Source organism: Armigeres subalbatus, chromosome 2 (assembly GCF_024139115.2).
Source record: "Armigeres subalbatus isolate Guangzhou_Male chromosome 2, GZ_Asu_2, whole genome shotgun sequence".
Lineage (NCBI taxonomy): Eukaryota > Metazoa > Arthropoda > Insecta > Diptera > Culicidae > Armigeres > Armigeres subalbatus.
The window spans coordinates 390,113,077-390,129,395 of NC_085140.1; the positions used below are offsets into that span (position 1 = coordinate 390,113,077).

At 36.3% G+C, this 16,319-nt stretch overlaps 1 protein-coding gene across 1 annotated transcript in view; it reads right to left on the bottom strand.

The window, feature by feature from the left end:
• Positions 1-15,840, bottom strand: part of LOC134213193 (UDP-glucosyltransferase 2-like) — a 28,492-nt gene extending 12,652 nt beyond the window's left edge. The window contains exon 1 of the mRNA XM_062691903.1: positions 14,646-15,840. Within this exon, the coding sequence (XP_062547887.1) occupies positions 14,646-15,711 (1,066 nt within the window). The 5' untranslated portion in view covers positions 15,712-15,840. The remainder of the gene's footprint in view (positions 1-14,645) is intronic.
• Between the last annotated feature and the right edge of the window lie 479 nt (positions 15,841-16,319).

Genomic DNA, 16,319 nt, shown 5'->3' on the forward strand with positions numbered 1-16,319 from the left:
AAAATTTCGAATTGAATGGAGCTTGATTTCATATCGTCTCGAGGTCTCGGAAATAAATCTGTATTTTGTTTCGTTTTGTATTGAATCAACATAGACATTTTAAATTTAGTTTCGTTTCGTGTATTATAGCATACCCTTATGAAATACATTCTTTCCTACGTCAAGTTCACAGGAGATATTTTTCAACATCAAATACCCTTTAAGTTGAAATAATATTCCTCGTGCTTAGAATTTTGTAACATCTCATGTTTCAAGCAAACCACAAGTTTGAGAAGTATTTTTCCAGATAATCCAGACAGGTTATCAAAAAAAAAATTGATGGATTTCTGTGGTGGGTAACATTAACATACAGTAAGGCAGACCGTTAATATATTCGAGTTCTTTGTAGCACATACTGGATACGCTGTCCAAATGTGGTCAAGATCAGAAAACTAGTAGTTTTATTTATTCTTGCCACACAAGTAAACAAGTTGCGGAATATAGAAAAAAATCAATATTTGTTGATCACACATGAATTTTCGGTAGTGCCTTTGTCGGCTCACAATATTATCGATTTCGTCAGTAGAGAGAAAGTAGCTAATAGTGTTAACCGGATAGGCCACACTTTTTCAATCTGCCGATTTCCTGTATAATGTTAGTTCTGAAGTGAAGTAATAAAGAAATAAAAAAATAAAAATTAGGTTCAAATGATCTGGTGATACGTCATATTTGCAGTTATAGTGGACTGAACTTCATTTGTCATTAGACAAGTTAGTACAATCCCATATAATGTTTGAACTTGATTGTTACCCCACAGATATGTGTTTTGGCCTTAACGGTAAAGTCGTCCTCAGTGTCTCCTGTTTGACATATGCATAGTTTTATGGACTACACTTATAAAATCTGTTAAATCTCCAGGATTTGCATCTGATTTCTCGAGCCAATCCCGAAACTCAGTAACCCAGATTGATCTTTGCAGAAGTGTCGATTTTTTTCTTTCCCGAATGAAATAAGTATAGTGGAATGGAAGAAAAAATACCATTGAACATTTACAAGCTAAACATCAAAACAGTATAAAACCAAATGAGCATGGCATCACGATTACAGTCCAAGCAACCCCAGCACACTGACTGTTTCCTTTCAAGGAAAAACGTGATCGAAAATATTTTGGCTTATTAAAAGCATTTCAAATCTATAAGGTCTTCAGCAAGGTGATTCCACTAATTATTCTTGATTTTTTAGGCTGTTTCTTTCCTGTGATTAATTCACCTAGAAGTGGGAATCAAAATTTTTTTTTTATATTAATTTTTAAAAATCACTCTTTTCGACAATGTGTGGAAAAAGTCATAAGGAAAAACTTTTCTGAAGACACTATATGTCTATCTCTGAATTTTAAAGGTCAAAACTGATTTTTCAATAAAAACACACTAAAAAACACTTTTCTTCAAATAACTTTTTCTTTCGATTTGCCACAATATTCAAATGTTCTACAATTTTGATCACTATGAAAAAAATACATGTTTTGCTAGAAGCATAACTGTTAACTTTTCTGTATGGGTAACAAATGGCATTTTTCCGTGCTAAAAATTACTAAACCTGCGCAGAAATTCGCACCAAAAACACCCCCATTTGAAGGTAAGTATAAAGTAAGCACTAATGAATCATATACAAACCAAATGTTGAGCGTTGTCTCAACTGTGAACGCAATAATAAGAAAAAGAAGGAGAAGAAGATGACGAATGGTTCATATAAAATTTATTTCTTGTTCAGGAGGAGTTAAACATTAAATGTCAAGTTTCTACTCATTTGGGAAAAAAACATTGAGAAATTGATGATTTTTTTTGACTACGCGTTAATCTCGAAAACCGCGTGAATTCTTAAAGTCGTGTAGAAGACGTCTCGCGTAAAAAGCGACTCAAGCGTATTGGGGTGAAGGACAGGAGCTTTTCCGTTCATTTTCAATTCTAACAGAAGGCCGCAATAGTTGAGTTGAAGGTAATGGGTAGAAGGTGAAAATGGAATGGACCTAATTCCCAGTTCTAGCGATTGTTAGAACATAAGAAGCATAGAGAAAGAATCAAAGTTGGTGAATGGTACGGGTCTGTGATTGAACCAACGACCAGCGAAAGAAGCAGAAACGGTAGCCATATGACCATCAATCCTATTCAATTGATAAATAAACTGGAAAACAAAATTCAAAACATAAACAAAAATGTTGGGTCTTAAAGGGTCAACAACTATTTGGGGCGGTCCAGAAACCACGTAGTCATTTTTCAGATTTTCAATTCCTAAGGTTTAAAAATAAACGAAGGTTTTATAAATTTTCTTTAGATCCGTTTAGGCCTCATATCAGCTGTGAGCAAAATGTTGTTGTCAAAAAAAAATGTCTACAGCAATAATAAATCATTTATTGTAGACTAGCGTAAGAAACCCAGCTTTGCCCGTGTGTTGCAAATGTCACAATGTACTAGGGTAAAAGACCCAATAGTGGAGGAACTAAGCATGTTCCACCACTATTTGTTGGTTCACACCAAGCCCATACTTTATTTCACTTACCTCAAGGGTGCACATGGAAGATTATTAATTACATTTGATGCGAAAGGGGTTCTGATTGCAGTAGCATACATCATTGTTACCTAAAATGGTACCTCCAATTATTGGTGCAGTGTTCCAATAGTTGCGGTATTTTTTAATTCGTGTTCCTATAGTTGCGAATCCCATTGTTTTCATATGGGACTCGCAACTATAGGAACACTACCGCAACTATTGGTGCAAAGCAGATGAAAAGATAAGGTATTTTATTGATACTTTACCAATTTTGATGCAAAATCTTAACCTGTTTAGCGAATTAGCGAATCACAATGTACTATTTGCAGCACCGCACTCTAGATCAATTTCCGTGCGTTTGTTTTGTTTTCCTCAACAACTGACCCTAAATTGTATTCTAATGTTTTTTTACATTTCTCCGTCAAATTTACCAACTTTTTTTTAAATACAAACCTTGCGGATCCCAAAACGAATCGATCAGGGAAAATATCTTGCAAATCGGTCAACCCGTTCGCGAGTTAAATCGTCAGGAAGGAAATCTCAACTCATTTTTATTATATAGAAAGATGGCAGAAATTCTCAGGATTTCTCAGGATTTCTAAACCTCATGAAATGTTATTCTACTAAACATTCGTAAATTTCCGGGACAATGATTTCTACAGATTCCCAGAGCTTTCATTCTTCGTTGTTGGTCGAAGATTCTTAATTCTATTGGCATTGAGATGATTGAACTGATGAAAAATCAAGAATGCTCGAATTTTCATTTCATCATTCTCATTTTAAAATTTACAGTTCAAGAGTTTTTTATGAATTTTGAAATTATCTACTTTGTAGAACAGATTGCTTCTGAATCCCCGAAGTAAGCGAAGAATAAATTTTAAATTTTTAGAACATTTGAGCGGAAGTCATTTGGCTAATAAAAGTCATTTGACCGCATGCTACTTGGTCGAATAACACGTTAGACCGTTGCTTCCCAAAGTTGGTGGGTCGCGAATTTTACAGGTTGGGGGTCGTAACCCACCACTTTGGGAAACTATGAGTTAGGCGAAAAGTTATCTAGCCAAGCTCCATTTGATCGAAATGGTTATTAGACCATAAACTTAATTAATATTTGTCTTTATTCCAGACGTTTGAATTCTTAGAGTCGTTCACGTCGTCATCATCAGACGTTTGACCGATGAAGCCATTTAGCGGAACATGTAATTTAGTCGAACTGGCTTCATGGTGCTATTAGTCATACGGCTGAAAACGTCATTGGGCCGAACCGGTCATATCACCTCAAATGTAATTTTGCCAGACAGGACTTACAGCCGAAAATTTTGTTTAAGGAACTGGGCATTTGACCGCACAGGAAATTTGGCCGAAAATGCAGAAAGGCCAGTCACAGCCAAAAATATGAAAAGGGAGAATGAACAGTGATAAGTAAGAAGACACAAATGAGAAATGAGAAGTTAAAAGTAACAAGAGAGCAGTAAAAAGTGATAAATAAGTGAAGAAGTGTGAAATAGGATACAAACCAAATCAAACCAAACCAAATAAATGGAACATCCCATTTTTAATTTCTCATTTCTTATGAAAAGTAAAAAATGAGAAGCGAAAGGTTAGAGGTTACACTTATTCATTTCTCACATCTCACTTTCTACACTTTGGGAAGATCCAATAATTACGCAACGCGAATATTTTGTTTGAGTCGTCACACTTCAGGCAACTCTCATTCCCCCTTTTATCGTTACGTAACTTATGGGTGTTACCTTTGCAAAGTGAGAAATGAAAAATGAGGACGGAGAAGGGGGACGTCTCACTTTTCGCTTCTCATTTCTCGTTTGTCTTTGGGAGTTACACTTTTTATTCACTATCAGCCACGCGACATTTTCTACCAAAAGACTCTTTCGATCAAATAACTTGTTTGGTCAATCGGCATTTTCAGACAAACGACCATTCCGGTCTTATGTTTCGGCCAAACGGCATTTCGAATAAATAACTTTCGGCTCATTGATTTGTTTGTTCAGCCGATTCACCAAAAGTTGGATCCAACTTTCCAACCTAACTTGAAAGAGAAATTAATGAATTCCAACCATGTATAACATATTAGGTATCGAATGTATTCTCTACTTGATGGCTACCAAAAAACATAGAAGTAATTAGCTGCAATCGGTTTTAAATTATAGATGCCTGATACATTTTTCAGGGATAAACGACCAGTTCCCACAATTTCTGACGAACAAAAATTGCACCATTTATTTATTTTTAAGGAAAGGTATATTTCTAGTACAGCTATCAGCCACAATAAAAAGGTACTTTTTTGATTTGGTTTGTCCGCACTGTTCTACGGATCATGTGACGTCAAATTCATATGGTGATGAATATATAATGAAACGACAGAACATACTAAATACAGATGATATGACAAAAATATCTTGCGATTTGCTTCATAAGGGCGTAACTTTTTGTTTCGGTAAAATACTTTTTCTTCCTTTACTTTAATTAAGTGATTTTTTAAGGTAATTAACTCAACTTAATTAGGACTGACAACCGTGATTGTTGTTTCTGGTGCATGATCAAACCATCCCCTATCATCCCGAACCATAAAATATACGACAAACAGCCCTAATTCATTGCATTGCAGTACTCATCGACGAACAGAATCGATCAATGCCCCAATGGTGCTTGGCACACGAAATCATATTATCGTATAGTACATATTACAAACATTCATATGCCGCTGTTTCCATTCAGGTTAAAACGGTGTCAAAATTGATTTGCCCCGAAAATCAATTTTTGATCCACTTTTCAGTTTTGGATTACTTCTCCCAAAAACAGAAACAAAAATACCTTTTTTCAATTTTTGGTTAAAAAAATCCGTTTAATTCCCAAAGTTGCAGAAACTCTCCACATTTATGCGAGCAAAACCAACCGCATAATAATATTAAGGCATGTATTGTTTAATTTCGATAAAACCGTTTGTCGCTCGTAGTCCCTTCTATGCAAAAATATGTATTTAAATGCTCATGAAAACTATGGAAAACATACTTTACGGACATTATTTATCCAGACCATAGATACCATAAACGTTTGCCGCAGCATTTTAATAAAGTTAATAAACGTTTTCATAAAATTAATTGAATCTCGAAAACACAAAGAGCAAAAGTTATAATTGTTTTTTTGTCAAAATTACATTTTTTTCATAAGTCGATATCTCTTGTTGGGGCAGAGCAAAAACATATGTTCACACAGCATTTGAAAGATCAATTCATATTTTTTACCATGTCAAAAAATTGAAGATATATTATTTTTACATCTCAAGTTTTACCAATTTTACTAAAATCATGTTTTTTTCAAGGAAATTGATATAACTCGACAACTGAAGAAGATACAGACGATGTTATTATAGCAAAACACGCGTTTTGAAAAGCATCAAAAGTCTTCAGAAGATGTCATTCGTGAAAAAAAATTTAAATGAGCAGATCATAAATCATGTTTTTTGAAGGCCACCCTAATTCTGGTAAGTAAAATTGCTTTAAACAAGTGAGCTTAACTGCCTATGATCGCATATTTGTAACAATCGACAAAAGTAGGCATGGGAGAAATGGAACGATGAAGTTTGTAATATGCATAAGTATACAAATTTCAAGTAGTAAGATAAGTACCTAGATAAATTATTATACCTACGCATAGTATAAATAGTGTAAGCTGCGATCATTTTCTTCAAGTCGAGTCAAGTACGAGACACTGAAGACGGCCTTACTGTTGAGGTCGAAATACGTATCTGTCAAGATACAATTAAGTGGTGGAATTCAATGGGATTGTATAAACTCGTCTTATGACAGGTGAAAACATTCCACTAAAAAGCTCAAAATAATTTTCTTATCAAATTTCAAAGATTTTCTAAAAATTCCCAAAAATTGCACAAAAATATTATCTAGTTGGAATCTTCGGTAGAAACATTTCCATTACTTAGTATTTGAAAGCCATCTATTATCGAAATTTTTTGTACACAGCGCATGGCGTACCGGCAATAAAGTTTTCCAGTGTTACGGTTATGCGGTCACTTTGCTTAATGTTACAAAACAACTTGGTAGTTTTTTCGAGTTTTTCGGAACAAACTTTCTTATTTCACCTGGTCAGCTGGAAGAACTAGCAATTTGGAGATGATTCATGAGCTTATCTCAAAATTGACAAAAATGCAAATGTTACAAATATGCGATCATGGGCAGTTAAGAGCTACATGAAAAAAGTTTATAAAGTTAATTGGAAAAAGCCGCGCTACAATTTTGTAAAACATTTTATGTCAATATTCCGCAAAACAAAAAAAATATCTTTTTACATTTTTATAAAATGGTCAGCCCTATTTTTGATAGCTCTATAATAAGTATCCAGAACAACTTTGTAGAACAAGTTTTTTTTCTTAAATTATAATTTAGGCCGAAAATGCATGTTTTTTCGTTAATCTTGCAATACGGTGATAATGATAAAACTTATAAAAAGTGCTAAAGCAGTAGATTTTTTATTTTTCACTTTTCACGAATGTCACCTTCTGAAGTCACTTTTCAAAACGCGTGTTTTGCTCTGCTATAATAACATCGTCTGTATCTTCTTCCGTTGTCGAGTTATATCAATTTCCTTGAAAAAACATGATTTTAGTAAAATTGGTAAAACTTGAGATATAAAAATAGTAGGGGTAATGACGGCTTTGGCAGGTTTTGTTTTATTATTGGCAGGGGTTTTTTTCTGACTGATTATGCTCAAATTTGGCCCAAACATTCTTTGCATATCAAAGAATATTGTGGCCAAATTTCATAAAATTCGATCGACAAAAACCCCCCTGCCAATAATAGAACAAAACCTTTTTTTTTTTTTTTTTTGTGACTTTATTAAGGAGACTTTCAGCCCGAGGCTGGCTCGTCTCCGCGAACAGAACAAAACCTGCCAAAGCCGTCATTTCCCCTATCTCCAATTTTTTGACATAATAAATGTCATGTAAACATATTTTTTGGTCTGCCCTAACCGGAGAGATCAACTTATGAAAAAAAATGTAATTTTGACAGAAAAACGATTATAACTTTTGTTCGGAAAAAGATATTAAGCATATTTACTCATCAAAAGTTGCATTATTTTAGCTCTAAAAGTCACCCGAAGACGACTTTTTCAAGAAATCTAAGATCAAGAATAAGCATATGCGGTATTTCGAAAAATTTCGTTTCAGGTGGTTCGAAACGAAATTCCGCGGAATTTCGCGGAATTTGAGCATGGCGAAATCTGATTTCTTGATTTCGTTTCGTTTCGAAAAATTGCAAAAATTTCGCTAGAAAAAACTAGCTTCTAACGAAATTTTACGGAATTCCGCGGAATTTCGAAACAAATTTAAACTTAAACCAGACTTCATATTATCAAAAATATGTGCCGCTGAACAAAATCTTAAAAGTGTTTTCAAAACTTTAGATTATACAAATTTGTCTATTAACGCTTAGTACATAACCCCATTCTCAGTTGACAAATACGTATGCAGTTTTCTTCTATAAAACGTCTTCAGTGGAATACTGATTCAAATTTAAATTTGGTGATATTTTTTTACTATTTGCACAATATGAATGGGGAATCGATCGTGGGACGGCAGCTAGTCCGGGAGAACGCGAAGAGAAAAAAATCTCCCTCGAGTAGCAGAAATTTGTTTAACTAGTGTGCAATCGATCGTGTTGATGCTTATCATGCCAGATAGTGTTGGAGAACGCGAAGTGATAAAACTAAAGTCTGCATCGAAGAGCACAACATTATTTAATGCGGAATCGATAGTGTTGTAAAAGTTTATTAAACGAAGCACATTGGTCATGCGTTAGATTGATTTATAACACAGTTTTCGTCTTCTTGTTTTCAAAATAACTTCGTTTACAATAAATAGTTATTTATTTATTTATCTTTATCTTCAGTATTAACTGTGCAGACTGGTTTAAAACTTATATACTAACTAAAAATTGGCCTTAATCTAGTTTTGAATATCGTTCTGCTACAATTAAAATCGAACCAATCATTGTCGTTGAGGAGGTTGAAGCAACGTCCAAGCGGATGATTTTGCCCAAACATTGTGAAGTGTCAGACAGGCTGGAAGAGCTGACATTGGCGAAACATGAAATTTAACTTGCTGCAAGAGCTCAGGACAGTCCACGTGGTTGTTTATAATGTCAAATGCAAAAACCCTCTGCAAATCTCCACATCGTTGTTGAAGGGTTTCAAGTCGAATCAGTTGGCATCGTTCTTCGTAGTGCGGTAACCTCAAAGGATTATTCTACGGCAATCGACTAAGGGCAATGAACGAACGAAACTGCGTTGGACCCTTTCAATTCGCGTCATCTGGATTTCGTGATAGGGCGCCCACATTTGCACAGCATATTCGAGTACACTTCGCACGAGGCAGCAATACAGGCTTTTTAAGGGGTAAACGTCATCAAAATCTGCAGCGTTCCGGCGCATGAAGCCTAGTACGGCGAAAGTCTTGGCAGTAACTCGTTGCAATATGTTCATTAAAATTCGGCTTGCGGTCAAACGTAACTCCCAGGTCTTTCATGGAGCTCACACTTTTCAGTTCTTTTCCGCATGACGAGTAACGAAAGTTTATCTGCGTTCTGCATCTGGTAAAACTTATTGAGTTGCATTTCGTCGCATTTATCTCCATACCATTTAAACAACACCAGTTGGCTATGACATCTAGATCTTGTTGCAGCGCAAGGCAATCGGTCAATGGTCGAATAATTTGAAATATTTTCAAATCATCGGCGTACATGAGGCGATGAGATCGAAGTTTACAGCATAAGTCGTTCACGAAAATGATGAAAATCAGCGGCCCTAGGTGACTGCCTTGTGGCACTCCGGATGGCGTAGGATATGTATTGGATGAGACAGTGCCTAATTTAACGAAGGATGGCCTACCAATCAGGTAAGAACGCAGCCAAGTGACAATCCAGTCAGGAAAACCCAAACGTTCTAATTTATTTAAAGTTAATCCGTGAGGAACTTTATCGAAAGTCTCCGAAAAGTCGATGTAAATGATGTCAACTTGACATCTCTTCTCCAGGTTAGAATTCAGCATGCTAGTGTAGGTCATCAGGTTTGTTACAGTTGAGCGATTTCGTACAAAGCCTTGTTGGTACTCAGAGATAACAGGTTTAGCAGCCACATACATACGTTCATGAATCAGCAGTTCGAGTGTTTTGGCCAGACAATTAAGAATCGAGATTGGACGATAGTTCTCAACATTATGGGAGCTACCCGCCTTATGAATTGGAGTAACTGCTGATATTTTCCACTCATCTGGGAAGACTCCTAGCGCAGATTTAGTCACAATCAAGTTGCTGCAACCTGTTTTGTCCAACTTGTGCTGCTTGGGAAGACTTCCGTTCGAATTTGATACATTGCAGATTTGCTTCAGGCCACTAGCAATCAAAGTTTCAGTTAGAGTTAACTCCTGCTCGGAAGAAGCGTTGGTTGGCAAGTATCCTTCCACTTCGTCATCATATAACCATTTGAGCCTAGAATGGTCATCGTCAACTACGATTACGGTGTCACATGGGGTAGCTATGTTGGCGATTTGATTTACACAGTCGGAATGCGCAACAAATTTGTCAGGGTCACTGTTCGGCCTCAAGCAAATGCCATAGATGTAAACGGATCTATGGGTGAGCATAACCTACACAACAATCTGCTCAAGTGTTTCACTCTCCGGTAGATGAACCGACAAACTTGTCACAGAGCATTTAACTGCAATGAGAGTTCCTCCACCTCGTTTAGGGCTTCACATGAATCACCATCTCAACTAACCAATGATTTCTTTCCCGTAGGGACAGAGCATTCCTCGGTTTCTTATAACAATGAGTGTTAAACTAATTTTCCGCTCCTAATCCTAAATTGACAGTAAGGAGCATCGTTAGGTATTGGTCATGAATTGGAAGCTCTGAAGAAAGTATACAATAAGAATAACTTTTTTAATTGATAATTAATAAATTAATAATTTAATTTCATTTATCAAGAATATTATTTAATTGGTGAGCTGTACATATTTGCTGTTTCTCGGCCAATCATGATTAGAAACTACGCTATTTGATTATTTGCACAATATGTAAGGAACATTGCTTGATTTGTTGGCATTTCTAGATCTTCGCATAGAGTTTGCAAAAAAAAACCAGAACGGGTTGAAGATCATTAAAATTGCTGAAAGCTGAAAGCTTTCAGCTCATACTGATCATAACAGCTGTTCTCATATGCCAAGGACACACAATTCGTCGAGCTGATTGTATATAAGACTATGGGTCTGTGAAATTCAATCTGAAATACATATCTTTATGCATTTTAGAAAGGTGCACAGGGTTCTTCTAATGAGCAAAAGTATGTTATATATATGTGGACGAATAAGTAGAAATAAGTTTTGGCTGTTACGCCCTTTTCAAATGTTGGTCTAGTAGTATCAATTCACTATCTGCGTATACGCCTGGCAGATGGGGATACATAATTGAGTATCCCACTAAATAAAAAAATAAATCTATGCATTCATTTTCTAATTTTGACTAAGCTCAATACTATAAAACCACGCTGACAAGACAATATATGTAGTATTCTTCAGCATAATTACATAATTCTTAAGTGAACTAAGGTTTTAAACGAAATTTGAATCCGTATTTAAAAAATCCCACAATTTCTTTATTTTTATATGCTTACTGATATAAAACTGGTATAAAATTGGTCAGATTCTGGAGCACACGCTCCACGATGAATTCCTTTGAAAGCGGCACAAATGATGGGGTATTGCCTTATCGCTGATTTACCACATGCGGCGAGAATGCGGCGACTTATGACTGCCTCTTCTGTTATTATAACTTTATTGGTCCAAAACAGTTATTTGACTTCGAAAAAGTGAAATCAGAATTGCTTACATAATGTAAAACCAATTCAATAAAAATTCCGCGGAAAAAAAATAAAATTTCGTTTCGTTTCGAAAAATTTCGAAATAAGTGAACCTTGATTTCGTATCGTTTGGAAGTCTCGAAAGTAAATCTATATTTCGTTTCGTTTCGATCCGAATCAACATAAACATTTTAAATTTCCTTTCGTTTCGTTTCGTTAGGAAAAAATGTGTTATCGCATACCCTTAATCAAGAATACTGTTTTTTGAGGTACACCCTCCAATTAGGTAAAATCACTCTAAATCAGCCAACTTAAGAGCTACAGATAAAGCTGTTTTAGCAAAAATTATTGGAATAAGCTGCGCTACAACTTTGTAGAATATTACATATCGGGACCGCTTTGCGATTTGGGCGTAACTTATTTTGTAAACAAACATTGGAAGACGAATTCCTGCTAAAACAACCATTTCATGAGGAAACCACGGTATGGATCCGACAGATTAAGCTTTCCTCTACCAGATAAGGGAATTAGTTCAGGATGAAAACGCTTGCATTCTCCGGAATCCATGAAGCAATGTTTGTTTATAAAATAAGTTACGCCCAAATCGCAAATCAGTCCCGATATCAGTATTCCGAGAAATAAAAAAAAAATCTATTTTTTTATATATGATGGGCCATCCTATTTTTTGATAGCACCATAGTGATGGCCTTACTATTTCGAACAATTTTGTAGAACAACACTTTTTTCTGAAAAATTTAGTTTTGGCGTAAAATGCATCTTTCCCCGTAAATCTGTATCCTGGACCATAGTGCAGTATGGAGCAACATTTTCTCGAATATGCGTGTTAAGTAGATACTTTTCTGGTATGTTGATAGGCTTTTAATGGAGTTGATTTTTTTTCCATAAAAAACGTTAGATTAAGTGATTCATTGGAGTAGCCATTTTAAAATGTTGATGCGCTTGTACTTAATAAGTGAGCAAACCACAATGTCGCAAACCAGAGAATGTGTCAATTGTGCATTAAGACTCTTAGAAATGAAATAATATAATCTCGTTAATTCGTTAACCATAAGAAACAAACATAAAATTCATATGACTAAACAATTAAAAAAAAAAAAGGTACACATAAAGTATCTTCAGTAAATCTTTATTTCATTAAGATTTCAGTATCTGGAGGAATGTATCGGATTTTATTGGTCAAATATTGAATTGAATCGCACCTTTGGGGAAACTACCTAATAATTAAACCGATATCTCTTAAAATCAAATAGCAATAATGTTATACAGGAAAAAACACCGTGCGTTGATGAATGAAAAAACCCTGATTGATCCACCTAGTGATGTTGGTGCCCTCCACGTGAATTAAATAAACTTAAAAAACTTCTCTGAAACATTTTTAAGCGCGTTTTTTTTTTAAATAAAAATTGTTTTTTGGGCTTTTGATCACTTTTGATCCATTGTTCGATCTGACCAATTTTCAATAAGAAACAATGTCAGGATTCCCCGTCGAATGAAACTTATTGCGAACAAATCGATTAAGGATGTTTGCAAAAAAAATACAAGTGCGCACATAAATTCCAAGGAAACAAATAAGAACTAGACCAGCTTTTTTTTAAATTCAATGGCAAAAACAAAAAAGGATTTTCTTCAATTTTTCGGACTCTCAGGTAATATAATTTTTAGGTAAGGGCGCTAAGCCATGCTACGGCTCTGTATATTAGGGTGGCTCAAATCAGTATGAAAAAAACTTTTTTGAAATTTTTCGATGGGCCGCCCTCTTATTCGGTTCTATTTGATGCCCTGATGCTCTGGACAAATTCGGTCAACGTTTGGGCGGTGCTAAACTCGTTGGAAGTTTATATGCAAACAAGTATGCAGAAACATCCAAAAACAGTGATTTGCAGTTAGACGGCACAATTTACAATGAAGAACTATGATACTCATTCAGATCCTGAAGAATTTAATACAGAATGTTATGCTGAAAACCGCGAAAAGATTAGTGTTTGCCCAGCGAAGTTATTAGCATTTCTCTGTAATGGGGTTCGAGCAAATTTCGTTTCTTTTACCTTTGAAAAGAAATAAATTCACCCATATAATACTCCAGTAAAATGCTAATATCTTTGCCTAATAAACTCTAATATTCTCGCGGTTTTCAGCATAATATTCTGTATTTAATTCTACGAGAACTTAATGAGTATCATAGTTCTTAATTGTAAATTGTACCGTCCAACTGCAAATCACTGTTTTTCGATGATTCTGCATACATTTTTCCATATAAACTTCCAACGAGTTCAGCACCGCCCAAACGTTAACCGATTTGGCTGAAATTTTGTCCAGAGCATCAGGGCATCAAAAAGAAACGAATAAGAAGGCGGCCCATCAAAAAATTTGAAAAAGTGTTTTTTGAGCCACCCTACTATATATACAGGCTACCAAGATGAGCCAAATGCTTAAGGATCCGAACTTATTGCATCCTCGTCCACAGTAAGAATAAAATCACTTCGCATCAAGCGATTCTTCAATTATAATAATGGAGCAATGATCTTCTGCAGTGCAATCACTTAGTTGTCAAAGTTTGGGCAAAAAACCCCTAAATAATCCAACCTGGTCCATTTTCAATGGGAAACAATGGTACACAATTTCTCTAGTTGAACTTGTTGCGAACACATATTTACATATAACCAGACATCACCTAAATTCATCGAGTTGAGTCGATTGGTATATATCACAATCGTTACACTTGAGTGTACGAAAAAGGCAAATACAATCACTAGTTCTCCTGTTTTTAACTTAAAACTTGATATTTGTTGCATTATCTGTTGTCATCAGCTCGTTAAAAACGATTGAAAGGAAAAATATCTTCTTAGTGTTTTGTAACACTTTTAAAATTATTATTCGATAAATCGATTCACATTGTCTGTGAATATTTTAATTTTCCTGGTCTAAATATGTTGTTCAATGAATTAGTCAACAATGATTCACTCTGTTTAGCACATTTCCAAAGAAGGTTGTTCATATTGCATAATTGGAGCGAATTTTGGCGCCGCAGACTTTGACTCACTTTACACTCAGCGTCAACTACCTTTCCCTACGTAACCACGTGCCCCACACACGTGTTAATTGTTTTATAATTATAAGCACAGTGTTAATCACTGAATTATGTATCCACAGAAGAAAAAAAATCATGCACGTAATGCGCATCACCGTTGCATGTCACGCGATAAACCTACCGAGCAGATCTTGTTGTGGGAACCACTTCGAAATCCTTATGTTGCTGGTACCGTTGAGGTTCACTACACTGTCGCACTTCCACAGAATATCGTACTTCAACGATTTGAACGTGTCTACGAATATTTTCAAATTTCTTTCATTGATCGAATCACTGCGTATCAGCGTGCCGAGGCTGAAATAAATCACCCCATGGGTGGATCGGTCCAGGTAGCGCTGCAGGTCTTGGGGTAACGGTTTCGGAGGTTTCACGTGCAAAAATCCCAGCTGTATCGCCTGCGGGACGATCGGCCGGATGAATCCCATCGTGGGATCAACATTTGTCATCAAGAAGTCTACTCGTTGCATCAGATCGATTGATTTGGAGATGTTGCCTCCGAAATTTTGCTCAATTATTTGATCGTACTTCTCGAACTCCTTCGGTATTAAATAGTAATCGATGAACATTTTAGTCACAACTGCTTCTACCCGTTCAAGGAAGTTTGGATTCATTGAAAATTTGTGGTTCATCTCTGGATGGGCAACCACATTCATCACATTTCCGATCACCTGATGAGCCATCGAAATGGAATCGATTGATGTGACTCCAATCATGGGCACGTTGAATAGCTCAGCAAATGCATAGAATGGTGTCATCTGGAAGTACTCCACCAGCAGCACATCAAATTGCTCATCGTTAGCATTTCTGATAAGAGCTTGCACTTCCGGATGGGCCAGCTCCGCTTCGATAAATCTTTTTGTCACTTCCAACAGCCCCGCAGCAATGTCCAAAGAGTTACAGTTCTGCTGTCGCATCTTCGCTACATCAAAATTTTCTTCCACTATCTTGTGCGCATAGTGCCAGTTGATTTGCGTAATGTTCGGATTGTCCGTTTCGAACGGATCCGGCGTCATCATGGTGATGGAATGGCCCCTCTCCAGAAGTCCTTGGACCAATGATCGGAACACAATCTGGTGGCTTTTGGCAGGGGCCGGAAAAATTGCCAATATCCTGGCACCATCACTGACACTGGCCACCGATATCAGCACAAATAGCACAACGAAACCGAGCACCCGTTCGGTCAGCATTTTACAGCACGCGCACCGCGACCAAATAATGACTGAAAGATGCGTTCGGTTTGAGATTTAGTTATATATTACAGCGTACTACAATAGAGCTCCTCCATTAGCCAGCGTATCGGTGGCTTCGCTTCGAAAGTGTCAATGCGTCTAACCGGCATCAGTACGCGGCGGCGCTGCTACAGCTGTCTTTTGATCGGTAACGAACATTTTTTCAGAGCCATCAAACAAACAACCGAAAAAAAATCTCTCACATTGCTCTCGGAATGGTGTGTAACTATTTATTCATGTGTTAGATACCAACAAGCGCGGGAAAGGGTGGCTCTGGCTGGGTCAACGGCGAGCCCATCCTGCAATGCTCGAACCGAGAAAAGAGGGGGTTGAGGGTGTTAAGATAAAGTCGTGGCATGGGGTCAATATGTTAGTATTTTCGCTGGAAAATACTGCATTTTTGATATTTCAAAATAGTTTGGTCTAAATTCATTCAGTACATGGACAAAACTTTCGAACAATACTTATTTCGTTTACATTAGGATTCAATTCAGAACATCAACGATGTGTAACGATGCGATTCGTATGGGACAAGGTACCATTTTTGTCCGGAATTCTTGGCACTT